General features: G+C 38.1%; 1 protein-coding gene across 1 annotated transcript in view; it reads right to left on the minus strand.

Annotated features, from left to right (window-relative positions):
* ADGRV1 (adhesion G protein-coupled receptor V1) overlaps positions 1-20,841 on the minus strand; it is a 548,236-nt gene that overhangs the window by 284,545 nt on the left and 242,850 nt on the right. Inside the window, exons 73-77 of the mRNA XM_019641108.1 lie at positions 20,076-20,260; positions 14,100-14,349; positions 13,439-13,578; positions 11,750-11,910; positions 3,518-3,618 (exon numbers count right to left, since the gene is read on the minus strand). Coding sequence (XP_019496653.1) covers positions 3,518-3,618; positions 11,750-11,910; positions 13,439-13,578; positions 14,100-14,349; positions 20,076-20,260 — 837 coding nt within the window. The remainder of the gene's footprint in view (positions 1-3,517; positions 3,619-11,749; positions 11,911-13,438; positions 13,579-14,099; positions 14,350-20,075; positions 20,261-20,841) is intronic.

Genomic DNA, 20,841 nt, shown 5'->3' on the forward strand with positions numbered 1-20,841 from the left:
GTAAATTTAATCATTTTATATACTTTTTTTCTAGACAAATATGCTTTTCAGTTTCAGGAAATGTGCATAAGCCATACAAACAAAGAACTGAGGGAAAACCAAAACAAAACAAATATTCCTCCCTCGCTAAGTTGATTAATCAGAGTAATTGTAGTTCTACCTTCTCATCATGTTTTCAGTGAGGAAACTGTGGTTCTTTTTTTAGATCTGGAGAATTGCTTTTCCTGAAAGAACCCCCAGAACTGAGAACCCTGAACTGCAAACTTGTCCTTTGTCCTAGCTGTTTACCAGTCTTATCAGGCACACATGGGTTGGCAATGTGATTCTAAGATAAAAATTCCAAAGATATAATTAGATGTTTTTCCGAGAAACATCAGCCAATGCCATGAAAATTTGTTTGCTGTTTTTCACTTCATACTTGAAGTGAATGGTCTCACAATTTCTTGCCATTTAATCATTTTGTTTCAGATAAGTGAGAAATATTAACTGAGCACTGAAGAAAGTGTCATACTTTTTAAATAAACAGTACTGAAAATATAGATCTTATCTCAAAATTCTGTGGCATTTCAATAAACCCATTTTTATATGCTAGAATATTTCTTACAGCTTATGACAGCATAAATATAATGAAAATAATTTTATGCCCCTGAATTTAATTATAAAGGATAAATGATAGAAAGATATATCCCAAGTCAGTGATGTACAAGCTTTCTTATAGTGCCTTACCAATTCATTAGTTCAATTCTGAACAAAAGGGACAAAAAGAGAAAGGTAGGAACTCACAAATGTATAGTTTCTGTGTAGCAGATGAATGCTCTCTAGCCCAGCGAAAGAAGTACCGTGAAAATATCTCAAATTTTGTAACTCCATCTTTGCTAAAGATTTTGCAAAAAGGAAATCTTCTACTGCCACCTGCTGGTAATTTATGATCAATGATTCTCAAAGACACTGGAATAACCAGATTACAGCGGCACTTGTGAATTTTAAAGCAGGAACTATCTTTGAATTCTTATCTATCTTCCTCCATTTGTGTGTGTGTGTGTGTGTGTGTGTGTGTGTGTGTGTGTGTGTGAATAAATTATGGAGATATATATATATATATATATATATTATATGCACATTTCTAGAAGTAGAGAAAAAGAACCAGAGGAGCACATTACCGTGACTTCTGACTGCCTTACTATGGCTTTGAAAGGAAGTCAGAGGCTATCACATTTCCATTCTTTCCTTTCCCACAAAAGCCTTTCAGCTTAGTCCTAGGTCAGCAATAAAGATTTGAAACCAAATGGTCTTGGCAGACCTGTCTGCAGGGTATTCACGACTCAAACACTCTAAGGTCAGCTAGAGAAGTTTCACTCTCTCAGCCAAAGAACCACAGGCCAAACCTCTATTTTTGAGGACTTCTCCAGAGGAAACTTAAAATCTAAGGATGTCAACATAACGCTGATCCCAAATGAGAGATCCGCGGTTGCAACTGGATGGAATACCCCCTCGTTGGCCAGAGTCTGCTACTGGAGATATAAACATGATTTTAAAATTCAGAAAGGGTGGGCCCAAGTTCCTGCAGTCAGCTTCATGTCTTTTTTTTCGAAGAGAGTCTAAGAATTTTTTACAACCTTTGCTAAAAGGTTTTAAGGGCAACAAATATTCTCTTGAATTTAGACGGTGTTTTAAAAATCAACATGCATAGGCAAACTGTTTTGAACAAACAGTACTCTCTATCAACAATACACCAATTCTTCCTGCCAAAAATAAACTACAGAGATGATTTTTAATTTAGTTCATGTCGCAAGTCATACGTTATAGGCCTTTTCATGCCACCTATTTTAAAATATGCTGAAAAACTTGGATTTGACTAACCATTTTCTCCAAAATAAATGTGAAGTACAATGTGAATTAGAAGGCAATGTCCCAACATATAAATCCTGAGTCTTTCACATCCCTAGACATGAAGAAATTTGTCTGCTAGGCCACTGAAGAGTTGTCTGTAATGCTATGGTTCTATAATTAAGACTTGTACAAATCCAGCTGCCAAAAAATCACCAGAGTGGGTGGTGAAAACAGCCAAGTAAACTCTAATTACGGAAGGCGGGTTTTCTAAGATTTTACATACAAGAAGGCAAGATCAGACAGCTATGATAGTTACCACGGCAATATAAATAGACTTGTCAAATTCATTGTAAGCCCCCCTTTGGTAACAGCTGTTACTTCCCTCCCTATAGTTCATAGGTACTTTAAAAAAATAATCTGGGATCCTCTGTTTGGAATCCAGCACTTGATTGTTCCCGAAAAACACAGTTATGAAATTTACACATGTCATTTTCACTCCTGGAGCAAAAGAAGTCAACGGAAGTCCAATGTCCCCGATAATTTTCCATTTTGTATTTCAACTTCTCCACTAGTATTGTTTTAAAGTTCTGTTTGGAATGGAATCAAATGCCATTTCATTCTAAAACACAGTGTGGAAATCCTAAGTGTACAAAACAATAAATTTACCTAGATTGAACACACGCATATAACCAGCTCTCAAGCATCAGTATTTTCTGCACTCCAGAAGTGCCCCCACTCACCCAGAAAAGAGGACATTTTATTTTATAAAATTAATATCACACAGTTCTCTCGACAACATTATATAGCATATTCTTACTGTCTGGATCTGTAATTATAGACTTAAAGTAGAAGTGATGATGCATTTTCCCCTTTGCTTTTACAAACATCTATGCTCATCTCTCCTCTTATCAACAATCTGTATGAACTTCATTGAAGTACAAGCTGAAACATCACCTCCTCTGTGAAGATTTCCTTGACCTTTACAAGAAAATTAATTAATCATCTATATCCACAGAGTAGTTTGCAAATAGTCTTCTACACTTATCTCACTAAATTATAGTTATTCACATCAACATGTACTGTTCTAGACTGTGAGTACCTCATGGACAGAAAAGACATTTAATCTTTTCATCTGTTGTCTGGGCTTTAAACTGTAGGCTTTAAACTGCATGCTAATGAATGACTCAATGTTTTTCACACTGCTTCTTCTGCCATGGACACCTGAAATTTTTTCAAAAAAGAATGTTCTACCACACTGTATTCTATAGTATTAAATGAAGCAAAATATATTACCTAGATTTTTAAAGTATATATCATCTTAATGCCCTACATGTAATTTGTAAGAGTATATTTAATTCAACAAACTAAATAAAATGTGCTGTTTAATGTGCATACATTAATACCTTTACCATAGATAAGTAGATAATACAATGCTTTGTGATAGAAGCAGCTATTACCTTGTAAGTGATAACATTAAGGTACTTTTCTGTAGGAAGTTCACAAAATGTACTTTTGAATCCTGATACTCTCATTTCCCTTTACTGCTCTCCTCCCCCCACCCTCCTCCATCACAAAACTAAATACACTTATTTCGACTAATTTGAAATTAAACTTATACATTCAGTTCAAGGATCATAGAAGAAATGTGAGTATCTCATGAAAGTTGAAAACCGCAGGGCTCTCCTACCTGTGTAGCTAAGCTGGCTGCCATCATGTGTGTCAGAAGTTTAGCTGCAAACATGGAATACCTGGCACAGAAGATGTGGGAAAGAACAGCTAGGCAGAGACCTGCAGGAACAAAAAAAGTCCACATGTGGCTTTACAATCCATAAAGAGTAGCATAGTGAAAAGCTTTGGGACAGTTAAACACATAAAGTCTGTAGCTTGACTATATCGCATGGCACAGTATTTCTGGGAACGATTACACCGCAATTTTAATCTACTCCATTTTGCATGACATATAAAATCTTCACGCTTAATCAGTTAAGCCCAAAGGGTAACTTTAATTTTCACATATCTACATGTTCATTTCTCTACTAAAAATAAATCACAAATTAAGCAGATTAATAATTGCATTAGGGCCGGCCGAGTGGCGCGATGGTTAAGAACTCGCTTGGGATGCCAGAGGGCCCCGGTTCGGATCCCACATATGAGGGCCAGTGACACTGCCCTCCACAGCTAAGATGCTGAACAACAGCTCAACCTGGAGCTGGGCTGCCATGAGTCGCCGGCGACGGCATGGGCTGCAGTCCCTGTGGCAGTGGATTGCCATGGGCTACCGTGTGTGGCCAGCAGCCAGCGTGAGCGGCCAGCAGCCGCAGTGAGCGGCCGTCCAGAAGCCGGCGACTGATCTGCCTCGCCAGAGAAGAGCGCAATGATGGTGCCAACTTGGGCCAGTGAAGCAACGTCCTCCACAACTAGACTGAAGAACAAAACGACAGCAACTTGTCTGTTCCCCTTTCCCCAATTCCCCAGCACTGTTCCCATCCCCCCAATTTCCCAATAAAAATCTTTAAAATAAATAAATAAATAAATAATATAATTGCATTAAGCATTTGGTATTCTGTTTCCATTAGACATGTTTTACTCTTTAAGAAAAGAATCATATTCCAATCTAATTTTCTAAGACCAGGTGGCTTGGCTAAATAGATATATTTAGGGAGCTGAATAGGATTTTTTTCAGGTATAAAATTGTGAATGGTATTGCCAAAACTCAGGTTCCATAATTACCCCTTTTTATCTACTAAGAATAATTATGTAATTACAATAGTGATGATTATGAAATTTAAAAGCAACCTATGCTACTGGGTGCTAAAACCAGGAACAAAATGTGTTTTTTTCCCTGAGATGACTTTTAACTTAAACATCTACATTTGTAAGTGACGTGAACAAAATTATTCTTATTTTCTTTAAATCTACTTAAATTCACCTATTTATACTACATCAAGGGGATGATTACAACCTCAGCACTCACCCACAAATCTTTTATCTCGCAATTACTATAAATTTCTTTACATGCCAGGTTTTAAATACAGAGTGTATACATTCATTTCAAAAATATTTTGTCTTTTAAAATTTAAATGTGCAGCATATAGTAACTTTTCCATGGAAGTCTTTTACTCCACTCTCATCCTCAGTAGGCTATTTTGTCTAAGATTTATTGAAACATAACAATATGTGTGCTGTTTCACACTGTACTTTGCATGCATGACCTCATTTATCAATGCTTCCTTGACAAACAGGAGGCACTGCATTTATTTAACATTTTGTTTTCTCACTATCTTCTCTGAAGCTATGAAACAAACTTTTCATGTATCCTACCTGTTGGCACAAGTGGACTGGGCATCCGCAAAATGCCCGCACAGAAATGTCTCTGAGAACTCATTTTGGCAAAGCTTTCAATATATTTAGATTTTAATAGGGTAGACAAACTCCCATATAGGAAGTAAGACGCTGAGCTAGTTAAGGCTTTTGACCTAGAAATCTGGCAACATACCTGGAGTAATTCATTTTTAGGAAGGCAGCCTTAGGGTGTTCTGGGACAGGTGTGGCGATGCTAGGGCTGCTTCCAAAACCCACCCACACAGGTACACAGTGTATCCAGAAACTGCAGAGTCATGCCTGATTTTGCATCTTTACTTAGGCAGCCTAAAAACTTACTGAAGCTGATGCTTCCAACTTACTAACGTACACTTTGAATTTCCCATGATGATCAAAGCTAGCTTAAACTCAAGGTTTAAGAGTGAGTGTGTGTGTGTATAATATACTGACTTAACAGCAGGGCCTTGTGAGGTTTCTTTCGTTTGTTTGTTGTTGTTTTTTCATTGTAGGTTATATGAGAACAAATATATGCTTTACTGTATGTTCACTGTGGTTGGTGGTAACAGTAGTAAGCAAGGGGATTTAGTGCTGGGCACAGGAGACATGCACATGAGCCAGCTGTTTTAGTCATAGCCTTTTCCCTGAACTTGGGAATATTCCAGCACACTCCCATTTCATACATAAATTTAGTACAGTTAAACTTAATGAGCTCGGGAATATTTATTTAAATGTATTAAGCTTCAACCAAAATGCTAGTGTGACACCTGGTGGCAGTCCAGGATTCCAAGCCAGTGGCAGGAAAATGGGCTAGCGTCTACAGCCTGCAACTGTACTACTGTCTGATCGTTATCTAGATGCTCAAGCAGGGTGTGCCCAAGCCTCAAGTGGCCTTGGGAAATACACTGAATAAATTTAAAGAAGTGAATACTTCAGTTGACAAGTTTCTAAAACACTATACGCTAAGTATTTATCTTTTATTTTCTTATCTGATATTAAATAGCTATACTTAGAATACATAATTTAAAATTACAAGTCAATGTTTGTTCTTTAAATGTAATAATGTTCTGGTTTAAATTCCCTTAATATGTAAATCACAGGACAAAAAGTGTTGTTACTATAAAAAGATTAAAAAATGAAGTATAATAATTTCAGGTATTACCTAAAGGTGTACTCTAAACAGTTTTTTAAAAATTGATTTCTTGGCTCATTGAATAATTTTTCTTTACTTTTTTTCCCCAGCAACACATAGGTTACAGACTCAGTTGGAAAAGTACAATTAATTAGTTCACAACACAAATGACTTTTCTATATGATCTGAAAGTGAGAGGGAAGAAAAATTACCCATAATAAAATGATAGCATTGAAAATCTTTGATTTAGATAAGAAAAACTCTAAAGAACAGGTAGTTTGCTATTATCAAACTAGCCAAGATCGTCTTATCTATGTATGCGATATTTGAATGTTTGCATGTGTATAAACATATGTATTGTTTGCATACGAATATGCATATCTAGTAAGCATCTCTATTTTGGGGGGCATCCCTTAGGAATGAAATATACTTTCCAAATTACTGAAGTTTATCTCTCTACAAGCAGAATATTAATACTTTTTCCCATGAAAATTTCTTTAACTATTTATAAATTATCTATCATCTTATCTATCTATCTACCTATCTATCATCAAATTTGTCTCCTCTACAGATAAATCTAAACAAAATCAAATGATCACTCCATTATTAAATCAGTTATTAGCTTGTTAGCTTAGTTGTTTCCTATTTTCCCACCTAATGTGGGCTGTAATTGTCACTTTTTCTACTTTCTGTTGCTTCTCTTTACTGATCCCCCTATTCCTTCAACTCTTCCCTCAGCACAATGCCTCCTGGTTACTACTACCAACAAGGGCAGTAAAACAAGATCGTCAAGCCTGAAAAGTTTTCTAGGTTGAACAAAAGTCAGTATGAAACACCTGAGACTACACAAGGTCTCTGTATTAGGGGAAAGGGTTGATTCCAGAATGCTGAAGCTGCCAGGAAATCAGCTTCCAGATAATCAGGGTGTGAAGCCTGTGAGGGTCAACACAATAGCCACTTGAAATTGAAATTCTATTGAAAAATTTAAGCAGAATTAAAAATTCCATTCCTCAACCATACCAGCCATATTTCACAGGCTCAGTAAGATGTGGCTAGTGGCTACCACACTGGACAGGGCAGAACATTATAGGTGTCACAGAACTGCGGTGTCCTGAGTGAAAGCAAGAAAGAGTACATTGTATTTCAGAAGAATTTTTATTAAAAAAGGCTAAAATGAGACAGTGTGGGACTTGAAGGGATGAACTTAATCTACACAGTCCCGAGTATATGTCATTATTGGAGGATGTCAGGTTAACACTGTATATTCACTTGTTTATGAACTTAACAAATAGATACTGAAAAATTACTCTATGTCAGGGGCTGTGTTGAACAAGGGACACAATGCTCAAAAAGATAGACACTTACTGCTCTCGCACTGCTTGTCTCTATATTTCTATCTGTATCCCCTCCCAGACAGCGACTGGTTTATGAAAGGTCATGGAATTCAATTCTGGAGGGAGAGATGTGTGGGAAAACATACTGGGTGGCTTTCAGAAAAGTTTTCATTGCTCTTAAAACAGAAAGCAAATAAGTGATTTTCCCTTGGCAAGTCTAGTCATTGTGTGTGCAGCCAGCTCAAGACCATGTAGGGGCAAGACTGAGAAAATAAAATAAAATCTTTGAGGAGAGCAAAACAGAACAGTGGGAAGAGGCTGGGCCCCTGATGATGTCACTGAGGTGCTGAGTTAATCAACCCTAGCAATAAGTTTACTTATATCAGATATTTGAGTTCTCTTCTGTGACTTGCAGCCCAGTTCATTCTAATTATACACCGATATGTACATAGCCAGAGAAATCCAACATTTTATGCCATGTCAGAATTAAAACTAAAGTCGCTGACATCACATAGTTACCCTTCAAAACTTTAAAAGGTTTTTACACATTTGTTTTCCTATTCTTCTTGTAAATAACTCTCCATTTGACAGAATGAAGCTGTTTTGATATACCCTCTCCCATAATTATAATGGCTCTCTTAGGACAACGATTACAGTGAATATGAACTTGATATTTTTGGAAAAATTTGACACAAAAGTTTAGAAAATATCTCTTATTTTTAAACATAATTTAAAATAAGTGGGTGGCATCTGGTAGGTATCAACTTTTCTCTGAAAAACAAACTATCAGAATCTCAGCTTGTAAAACAGAAAAGGTGCAAGTAGAATATTCTTGCAGTTTAATAAGCCTTGAACAAAATAATAAGTACGCTTCAAAGGATTTTGGGTTGTATTTATTTACTTAACCTGTAAGTCTTGTTATTTAGCAATTTATAGACAATTACCTCCTGCTACTTACAGTAAAATTGACATTGTGTTGGCATTTATCACTTAGTAATCTATGAAGTAAATAAAACCATGAGCCATTTAAAAAAGGAAGCTTTAGTTTGACTAATGTGTTAAAGTACTTCTCCATCATAAGACAACAAAACAAAACAAACAATGAAACAAATGTGAGGCCTGTCCATCTCTAATCTCCGCTTACAAACAAACATAGGAGAATCACCTAAAAGTATATCAAACATGACCTAGTTCACATATTGACAGTAAAAATGAAATGGGTTATAGAATGTTATAGGGTCTTGTTAAGATCACAAGGCCATGGCCGGCCCAGTGGCGTGATGGTTAAGAACTGGCTTGGGACTTCAGAGGGCCCAGGTTCAGATCCCACATATGAGGGCCAGTGACACTGCCCTCCACAGCTAAGATGCTGAACAACAGCTCAACCTGGAGCTGGGCTGCTGTGAGTTGCTGGCGATGGTGTAGGCTGCAGCGGGGCTGCAGTGGGCTGCCATGAGCTACATGAGTGGCTGGCAGCCATTGTGAGTGGCCGGCAGGGGGCGAGAGCTGCCGTGAGCTGCGGACCAATGACCGGCGACCGATTGCCTCGCCCGGGAAGAGCGCAATGATAATACCAACATGGGCCAGTGAAGCAACGTCCTCCACAACTAGACTGAAGAACAAAATAGCAATTCGTCTACTTGTCTGTTCCCCTCCCCCAATTCCCCAATAAATTCTTTTAAAAATAAATAAATAAATAAAATAAAACTCACATGTATATACCCTGAACTTTCATCTTTCTAAGATGAGGATTACTAAACTTTTGGGCCTGTATGCATGCCCATTTCATACGCTGATCATTTTAGGTGTTTTGCTCTAGTGTAATCCTCAGAACTGTGAATTAGAATTGGAACAGATACGCTGGGATCTATGCTGATTTACATAAAAAAGGTTTAATTCCTGTCTAATTGTATGTTAGTACATTTCCTGAAAAAAGCTAGTCAGGCTGCTTCCAAATTCAGTGTGGCCTGACCTAAATTATAGAATGTGGATGTAAGATATATAAAATTATCTTCACTATTTCCTGGGAACCCAGCAGAAGGATGCACATTCATCTTCCTCTGAAGCTAAAACAGACACAAAGACAAGACTTTGTCTCTTCATCTACAGAACAGGCAATGTACATTACAACATGTCATAGAGAGAAAGACAAAACAAAACAATACAGTAGGCCCTTGAACGACATGGGTGTGAACTGCATGGGTCCAATTATATGCAGACTTTTTTCAATCAACAATTAGAAAAAACTTGCTGAAGAACATCATAGCCTAAAACAGACAACACAGGGCCGGCCGAGTGGCACAATGGTTGGGGGAGCTGGCTTGGGACGCCAGAGGGCCCCGGTTCGGATCCCACATATGAGGGCCAGTGACACTGCCCTCTGCAGCTAAGATGCTGAGCAATGGCTCAACCTGGGGCTGGGCTGCCCTGAGTCACCGGCGACGGCGTAGGCTACAGCCCCTGTGCCATGTAGCAGTGGGTAGCCGGCAGCCAGCGTGAGCAGCCAGCAGCCGCAGTGAGCGGCCGTCCAGAAGCCGGCGACTGATCTGCCTCGCCGAGGAAGAGCGCAATGATGGTGCCAACTTGGGCCAGTGAAGCAACGTCCTCCACAACTAGACTGAAGAACAAAACGACAGCAACTTGTCTGTTCCACCTTCCCCCAATTCCCCAGCACTGTTCCCATCCCCCCAAATCCCCAATAAAAATCTTTAAAAAAAAAACAGACAACACAGACTCATGGTATTGATAAATACAGTAAAGTACTATAAATGCATTTTCTCTTCTCTACAATTAATGTTTTCTTTTTTCCAGGTTACTTTATTGTAAGAATACGGTACATAATACATGTAAGATACAAAATATGTGTTGTTTAAATTATCAGTTAAAGCTCCCATCAACAGAAGCTATTAATAGTCAAGGTTTTATAGAGTCAAAAGTTATACATGGATTTTAGACTAACTCAGGGGGACTCAGTGCCCCTAATCCCTGTGTGGTTCAAGGGTCAACTTTAATTTCAAATATGACTTCGAATCAAAAGTAATAAAAGTAGATACTCATATTTTAGATGTTGATTCTCAAATATATGGGCAAATCTATATTTGCCAGAGTGATCAGCCTTTGCCAGAGTTAGTTGCAGAATGAATTAACCATTCTTTCAGGAAATCTAATCCTGCTAGTCTTCTATAAAATCAAGATAACATTCTTCCATTTCTAAAACTCTTTGTTATGATATTCAGCATTTAGAACATGCAAGGGATTTTTGTGGGTCACAGCAGTGCTTGAACTTATGTCTCCATGACAATACAGAAAATAACAGGTAGATTTCATTTCAGTATTTTACCTTTTGGCTCTATTTCACCAGTATGTGAGATTTCTGTAAATACATTAACATTAAAGTAATATATCATGTCTCCATCTGGTTTGGAACTATGTGGACCTAGAAAAATCTATTAAGCAAGAAATGTTATCCTTATATCATCCTTATGAAAGATGTTATTACAAATAAGAAATTATTAAGACTCCCAGCCATATAATCAATACAGCAAATGAGAATAACTATAGTTATTCAAAGTTAAATTATAGGTAAATAGTTTGACAGACATTAAGACAATTCAAGTTCCTATTCCTGCCAGAAACAGGGCTAGATGTAGAAGGTGAAAGACAATTTACTTTTTAACAGTGGTTGAGTATATTTAGGTTGTATTTCTAGGTTGTAGAATATATATCAACTAAAGGGGTAGGGGTTTTTTTGTTTGTTTTTTTAATAAAAATACAAACTGCTTTGTACATATTATCTCACACAATCTTGACATTCTACTGCATAACCTGTCCTCTAAATCACAAGACTGAACTATGTTTTATATCCTTTCTTATTATCTAGCTTCTATCCCACACTGTATTTTATATTCCTTATGAGTCAGGACTGTGTCTTGTTCTTTTCTACACCCTCAGTACAAAGTTGGTTCTCCATACATATCTGTTGAATGAATTAATAAGACAATGGGAAAGCTAATTTTCTCCTAGTGCTGATGAATTGCAGTATATTTGCATCTTACACATATAAAATGACTATGGGAAACCAAACTTTTATTTTCACAAATATTTAAACTTATTGACTCAAAAATATTGTACTGACCTGAGATACATATAAATCCAGAAGAAAAGAAGGCTTCGTTGTATGAAGACAAGTTGTCAGTCTGGGCGTAGACAGCATACACGGACATGTATGAACAGGCGCATTCCACGTAGTGTGAAGTGTCCTCAACCACTTTGCAAAACTGACTGTCAGACAACCAGCTAGGGCAAAAACACAACTGTCACCACTCCTCTTTCATCAATACTTAAGGTGCTGAGATGGCTTTTAAAGAAAAAAAATAATTTACTAAACTAAGCGCTCTTGACTCAAGACTTAAGCAGACCATATTTTCAAGAAGAAACACTACAGGGAACACCTTGTCCCAGACATGACACAACAGGTCCCACAAGGCACCTTAAGAAGCAGCCTAAATACTACCCAAACTTGCAAAGGCATTCTGATACAGAGGAATCTGGTCTTCTCAACAGAGCAGTGTCTGTTGCTACCTAATCCAAAGCATACACACCCAAGATTTTCAACAGAAGGCACTCTTCTCCATGTTTTAAAAATCCCAAATGACTGACACAGCCATTATAATGTGCAGTGTTTACCCTTCCTTATTTTTCATAATTCCTTGTATTTTGAACCACACAAATTACTTATATGCTTTTCTAAAATTCCTTCCTCATCGATTCTGGATTTTGGAGCCAGTTATAGTACATAAATGTTTTCTAGGGTTCTCTCAAGTATTCCCTTCTCAAAGGTCTGGCTAATTTAGCACAAAACCATTGTCATGATTACAGCAAATGTAGCATCACGTGCCAGCCTTCTGAGCATTCCTCAGTGACTACTGGTTGAGCCTCTTCCCTTTAGTGTATCTTTGATACACTAACCTTGACTCTTCTAAGGACACAAAACTTCTTAACCCCAACTGCAGATTCAAGCTTGAAGCATTCATTATTAATTATACATTGAGGGTTACAAAGTACCACTGTATTAGGTTTAATATCTGTCATCACTCATTAGAAATTTCAATTGATAATTATTTTTTCCAAGGAAAGACAGAGACTAACCAGGATTCTGGTGTTCAAAGAAAAGTTGGTTGGTTAGCCAAGTAAGCTGTTAAACCTATTTACAATTTTAGTTGATGTGGCTGAAAGTCAGTACTAAACAAAAAGTAGTGACTGATTTGGACACTAGACCCTCTGGGCTAGAACTGCCTGACCTTACAGCATTGACTGAGTCCTGAGTGGCAGAAGTGCTCAGAGGCCTTAGGCCAAGGAGATTCAGAGAAAGACTCGCTCTCATCTTCCCATTCCTAAGCGTGACTTTATACTCAAAATGGGCTCCAAGCCATATGTGGACTGGAATTATAAATCCCTTGCTAATCCCTCTAAACACAGAGCATCAGCCCCAGAACCACAAGCCCAGATGGAAGGGGTAAAAAAAATTCCCTTGCCTACCCAATAAATTAGCCAATAAGAAGGGTATTGGAATTGAGTAAAACTCATGTGAAGTCCCATGAAAGCATTAACAATCAAGAAGTAAATATTGTGTTAAACACATACTTAAATTGTTTGGCTACATTTGCCACCTGCACAATGCTCAACATTTCTTATGTTGCTTTGTCTTATTTATTGTAGAGGTTATTCTACAGTCATTAATGCTCAGTAGAAAAAAAAAATGGGCTCAATGGTACTGAAATGGGGAAGGACCAAATTTTGATTTTAAATAATTATTAATATGTACCTTGCAGCAGCCTGATTCCAAAGGAGACACAGAGATGTCTTGGGAACAATTCTGGGCTTGGCAGCATAAATCCTGTAGAGAACCTCATTGTTGTCAGTCAGGGGTTGTGAACTCTGACCTTTCATACTCAAAGATAATACCTATAATTTAAAAAAAAAAAAACAGAAAACTTAATTATCTTTTCAAATTAATGTCATGACTGAATCTCCTATTCTGAACTTTGTTTTATTTTTCTAGTCACTTTAGTCACTATTTAGTGCCACTATTAATAGGTAGCTTCCTTATGAAGGCAGTGCCTCTCAGTGTTTTTCCACTGCAAACTTTCTACCTCCATTTCAGTTACTGAGCAGTCTTCAGCTGACAACATTTACTTTGACTATAACTGTCAGACTTCATCATGAGAGGGGTATATAATTTAATATAATATTAGTGAAAGCCATACATTTTTTTTCACTTTTCCCATATAGTTTACTCAATAAAACATGAAGGAAACATTTCCAACTGTTTTCGAGATAAAACATTCTACAAACAGTTCATAAAGATGGGACATTATTTATAATTAGCTCACCATGTGGACCACTTCCCACAAACCTGATCAAGCAAATGCATTCTGAGGAGTGTGGCTGCTACAGAAAAATCAGATTCCATAATGATAGATTACCTTATTTTTCAGGGCAGGAAGGTTGTTTCCATTTATATGCCACTGCTGGCTGCTATATTCTGTAAACTGGACTAATTCACATGTACTTTCCCCAGACGTTATTTCTGCATCCGGGACATCCAATAACCTCTCAGGAACTTGAATATAATCACCTTCCTTTCCTTCAAACTTGTGCCCATTGATTTGCTGAGGATACCAGTGAAGAGCCAGTATTGACAAATATGGGCAACTGTCAAGGATGGTTTTGCTTCTACAACAGAAAAGCCAAGAAATCTTCTAAAATGGCATGCAATATATATATATATATACATATATATATATATACATATATATATATGTATATATATATATGTATATATATATATAGTATTTGTTTTATATATCCACTTGTATTTGTTAAAATGCATTACACTAGGGCTCTGTTCTTTGTGTGCAACATGACACGACCAGGCCAGGAGCAGTATAGAGAATGTACTTTCAGTTTTTTTATGGTTGTCATGATTTTTTCACAGAGCTTTCTTGCATCCTATTGCCTGATACCCCTTGTAACCTAAAGCATGAGTTTTTGAAAGCTGTTTCATGGCTATCAGATACAATCTGTACTAGAAAATGGACCCTTCTGTTAGTCATATCAGCATTGGTGGAATAGGTTGAAGAAAAGGCATACCACTAAAGTGAAATCCTCTGCTTTATTTAAGAATATCATAAACCTGGGCCGGCCGAGTGCACGTTGGTTAGAAACTGGCTTGGGATGCCAGAGGACCCCGGTTCGGATCCCACATATGAGGGCCAGTGACACTGCCCTCTACAGCTAAGATGCTGAACAACAGCTCAACCTGGAGCTGGGCTGCCGTGAGTCGCCAGTGACGGCGTAGGCTGCAGCCCCTGCTGCAGTGGATTGCCATGAGTTGCCATGGGCTACCGTGTGTAGCCAGCAGTCAGCGTGAGCAGCCAGCAGCCACTGTGAGCAGCCAGCAGCCACTGTGAGCAGCCGTTCAGAAACCAGAGACTGATCTGCCTCACCCGGGAAGAGCGCAATGATGGTGCCAACTTGGGCCAGTGAAGCAATATCCTCCACAACTAGACTGAAGAACAAAAGGACAGCAACTTGTCTGTTCCCCTTCCCCAAAATCCCCAATAAAAATCTTTAAAAAAAAAAAAAAAGAAAGAATATCATAAACCTTATATATCTGGAGCCATGTTTTCATCAAGAGTTTACCTCGCCCCTTTCTAACCCATCAGAGCATTGCTAATTTAACCATGTGACTGGCAGGAGAAACAGCCCTGAATGGTGATCTTTATCCATTTAACAATTCTATTTTGAACATCCCCTAGGCATTAGATCCTGTGCTCAATGAAATTGCTTCCTAAGCTCAGTGTGTGTTAAAATCAGTTAGAAGCTTCTTTAAAAGTATAGATTTCTAGATAACACCCTAGACTTACTAAATCAGAACCCTTTCCTGGGGAGGGTGCTGTGGGCTCTAGGAATCTGTTCTGTTGGGGTTTTTTTTAACCAGTCTTCCAGAAAATCTGATACATCTTGTTTGCAAATAGTGAGGAGATACAAAGATGAATCAGAATTGAAACCTGCCTGGAAATGTTTGGAGGATATTAGGGTAACAATTATGCAGCAAATATTAAGGTATACAGGCCACAATAGATGTAGAAGCTGTTTAATTATATCATGAACCTAAATGATACCAGGTCATGACCTATCTAACCAGGGAAATGAAGCTAAGAATTTTCAGTGAAATATTTGAGAAAGAAAGGAGAGGATAAGAGCTAACTTTTTCCTCCAGCTATATTCCCTCTTTAAAAAACAAGAAACAGAAAACTGCCACTCCAGCTTTAACTACCACATTTGAATTGATGCCCTCCAATATCTATCTTTAATCCTGCCATTCATCCAGGGCTCTAGACCCTTATATCCAAGATTCCTATTGAAGCATTTCAGTCTATATAGGTCACACATACCTCCAAAACAACCTGAAACCCATCTCTCAATCTCCCCATCCAGCTTCTCATATTTTCATTAGTGACTCTCAGCTAAAAGCTGCCCTGCAGAGACCTCAACCATGTCCAGTGGTGCTGAGATCAATGAACCTCAGCCACATGGCTGCATACCCCCCTTCTGCCCCACTGGAATCTGCTGAGATTAAGTCCAGTCAGCGCCATCATGGACCTGCTACCTCTGCCTTGACATAAGCGACGGATTCCTGGGCCCTCTCACTTGCTGATGACTATCTTCTTCTTGACACCTTGACCTCCTTTACTCATGCCCTTCTATGTATTCACTTTGATCAATCCCACAATCCACTTTCTACTCAGGCTGAAGTGAAGGAAGAAAATCTGGTGGGGAAACCCCCATTCTCATGTCTACTGGCATCACTATGAATCCACAGTGACCAACCTCAGTCAGCCATTAATGCCACTTGACATTGTTTTTACTTGGCTTCCAAGTGATTGTTCTAGACACCATTATTCTCAATATCCCTGCTCAATTCTCAAACACTTCACTCTTAGTAGATGCCCTAGAATACTACTTAAGACAATGTGTACGTAATGCATATAAAAATGGCCAACATCTTCAGAGTTTTCTGAGTAAGAAAAACTAGTCTTGAGCTCTTTTATTTTCTATGTTTGATTGGCCACCTACAAGTTAATTCCATAACCTAATTATTTTCCAGGTACCATACTCCCCATGTCCCTGACTCAATTTCAGTCCTCATCTTCTATTACCCGAATAATTATCCCCTATGCAGCCTTCCTACTTCTTGATTTATCCTGTTCTTTAACCTTTAACACTGTTCTCAAATGATAGATTTAAAATCCTAAGTCTGATTCACACACACACACACACACACACACACACACAATCTAGCTTATTCTATGTTCAACTTTTAAAGGTTGAAGATCTCCGCCAACACACCACATTATTCTTACCTAACTGCCATCATACGTGCTATTTCCTCTTCCTAGATAACTCAACAGGAAAGGTAAGTCTCTCGAGAGAAAGCACATGGCAGGGAACATATTGATTTATTCATTTATTCTATTCACTCATTATACTATGACCACTGAGAATCTACCGCATACCAGACACTGTTCTAGGCCCTGGAAATACATTAGAAGCAAAACAGAAAAGACCACTGTTTTTGTGCATCTTAAATTCTCTTGAGTTCTCACTGGGCTTTGGGGACACAGATATAGGAACCAATATTCACAGCAGGGTAGATGGTTCACATCTAAGACAACCTCAATATCTTGATACTCTTTCAGAAATATGGAAAAACAAACAGAAAGGCCTGTGATTATGGGAAACCTAAAGCCATGAACTATTGACTTCACAAAACAACACAGTTGAACACAGTGTAAGAGAGAAAAACAGCAAGAGACTATTTCTTAAGCGCGCGCGCGCGCGCACACACACACACACACACACACACACACACACACACATACACACAGTGGCCTCAATGCTAACCTACTTGAAGTAAAGAAATTATCCATTTCAGAGGTTTCTGAAGGCATTAGAGACATTTATAAACAGTTAGCTGAACTGCTAATCATTGGTTTCAGAATGGACACTGAGGATCAGTGGTGAGGCCTGGGGAAGAGGCCTCCGAAAAGTGCAGGCAGAGCTTGCCAGGTGCTTTGCTGAGGTGCTTCCTCATTAGGAAAACCTCAGCCCCAGGACTCACTCGTCAGGATTAATAAAAGAACACAGCGTATTCTGTGTGCTGATCCTATAGCTCAGGGGTGTCAAACTGGTGGCCCGCGGGCCGCATGCGGCTCTCGAGGTAATTTTTTGCATACTCATCTTCAGTAGTTAAAGGGTTAATGAGGGAATTGTGTGTAAGGTATTGCCTCGATCTCCCCTAAGCGCTATTTTCTTCATAACAATTTTTTTCTATTTTCATTTTACTTCAGAGCATCGTGGGCCACAAAAATTTACCTCGAAGGCCGCATGCGGCCCGTGGGGCTGCCAGTTTGACACCCCTGCTATAGCTGAACCTCAAGTCACACCCTGGCCCTGAGCTGGGAGGAAAGTCTGGAGCACGGTGGAGTCACGGGCAGGGAGTGGAGGGTTTGTTACAAAGTAAGTGGTTTACACTATCATCTGACCACAGGGCATGGTAGCCCGCAGTAGCTGTAGCGTCAAGGAGACCTGGGCTCAGTCCCATGGGCTAATTGTGTAACCGTTGGCAAGCTGTGTAAGTTCCACAGCCTCAGCTTCTACCTCTGTAAATAGGAATAGTAAAGGCCCTAACCCCACCCTTAAATAGCTACTTAAAATGATCTTTTGTAGGGATAAAAATAATATATGTACAACTTTTTAGTAAGGACTAGTTAGAACCTATAAATTTTTCAATATTTTACACCGTTTTTACCTAGAAAAAAGGCAATTTCATATTGTTCAATGTAATACAATGTCGGGACTAGAGTGGAGGTATAGTTAATATCAGTTATTATCATTATTATTAATTATTATTGTTATTTTATTCATTAATCTCTGTTGTAACCTTTTTATATCTGGATTGACTCTCTCTTTGAACTTCATGTGCCTTGTGATCTAAGAACTAAAGTTAAAAGTTTTACATATCAAACCAATATTTTAATTAACCTGTCAGTTCGTAAAGGGCTCCACAAATAATGAGATGACTTACATTATTACACTAAAATTTTTAAAACGTAGTCTTCAAAATATCTGAATTTCAATGTGACTTAATAAACCCTGATAATAGTAACCATTAGTAAATAAAAAATAAACTTTATAGATTACAAATACTTTTAATCAGACATGTCCCGTTAAATAATTGTCATTGCTTTTTAAACAACATATATTACTCTGTGAGAACTGAGGAGAAATCTGCATTGCCAAGCATGCTCTATTATCAGCCACTTTTATACTAAATCAAATAGAAACAAACATTTTTATTTTTTTTTAAGATTTATTTTTTTATTGGGGAATTGGGGGGATGGGAACAGTGCTGGGGAATTGGGGGAAGGGGAACAGACAAGTTGCTGTCGTTTTGTTCTTCAGTCTAGTTGTGGAGGACGTTGCTTCACTGGCCCAAGTTGGCACCATCATTGCGCTCTTCCCGGGTGAGGAAGATCAGTCGCCGGCTTCTGGATGGCCGCTCACCGCGGCTGTTGGCTACACACGGTAGCCCATGGCAACCCACTGCCACAGGGGCTGCAGCCTACGCCGTCGCCGGCGACTCATGGCAGCCCAGCTCCAGGATGAGCTGTTGTTCAGCATCTTAGCTGTAGAGGGCAGTGTCACTGGCCCTCATATGTGGGATCCGAACCGGGGTCCTCTGGTGTCCCAAGCCAGTTTTTAACCATCGCGCCACTCGGCCAGCCCGAAATAAACATTTTTAGATCTTTGTACTACACTGACCAATTTACTTATGAATGTAATTTAAAACACCATGACTTCTGAAGAATATTAACATATAGATACAAATTAATTGTATAGTTAATAATGAACATATGCCACACACTATTTTTTTTTTCCTCCTGTTTGCTTTCTGCCATGAAACTCCAGCCATGTAACAGCTAGTGTGAAGCCAACAACATTCTGAGAGCTGCCTCTAAATGGGTGAATTCGAACCATAACTCCAGGGGAAGCACAATTAACAGTACATCAAAACGCATCTGAAGTTTGGAATCACTTTCTTTTTTTTCTATTCAGAATGTAGCTTCTACTCATTATATAAATGAGAGTAAGCAAGATGACATTTTTTTTTAAATGAACTTCCAAAACAAGAGGGATATGTTGAGGACAGTATAAATTTTCTTGATGCAGTTGCTGTTTTCTTTAAATATTAACTTCATTTGCCCATTAGGTACAATATATTGATTGCATAATATTTAGTTACATCATCTCTATGTCAATTTGGATTGCACATTACTTTATAAACTGTGAAGGAATGCATATAAGCTACAGTTAGTACATTATAAGATACTTACTTTTCACCAGGAGAGCCACAGGTAACATCAGTCAGCAGAGAAAAGGCAAAATTCTCAGTCACTTCAGTAAAATGACTAAATCCTCTGGTGTCCTTGCGCTTTGGGTTAATAAGAGAACAAAGAATCTCGTAGAAAAGATTTCGGCTTTCAATACTGAATGCTTGAATTTTTCCTTCAACAGTTATCTGGAAAAAAATCCAAGTATGAAAATATATCTTTAAAAATAAACTTCTTACATGATATGTATGATACAATACAACATGTGTTCTTTATTGACAGTTATTACCATTTACAAAATAAGGGTGAACCTATGAAGAATTTAAAAGAAATCACTATCAAAGTTATATTTCAAATACATCCATTTGTACTTTGAAAATAGCCATTAATGAAGAAAAGTCATAATTACCAAAATATTTCTATTTAATAACTAGATAAAGCTCAAAATCATTGCATGGATCACTTATTTTCAACTACAATAGTCAACATCACGAGTCAAAATTAATCTCACTTTTACATCTACCCCAAGGGTTCTTATTCTTTTGACCAGCAATTAAGGAAATAAATACAAGAATAATTATCCATAATAGAAGATTATTCTTGATTACCTGTGTTTCAATAAACAAAAGCCACCACATATTAAATTCTAAAATATCAAGTGAGAAAAATCCTTTTCCAACTAAGAATAGTCAAGAGCTCCTGACACTATTTCTTACCTTTATCCGTAGGCATGAGCCTTGCTACCTTAAAGGGCTTGGTTATTTGCTGT

Source organism: Hipposideros armiger, unplaced genomic scaffold (genome assembly GCF_001890085.2).
Source record: "Hipposideros armiger isolate ML-2016 unplaced genomic scaffold, ASM189008v1 scaffold_57, whole genome shotgun sequence".
Classification (NCBI taxonomy): domain Eukaryota; kingdom Metazoa; phylum Chordata; class Mammalia; order Chiroptera; family Hipposideridae; genus Hipposideros; species Hipposideros armiger.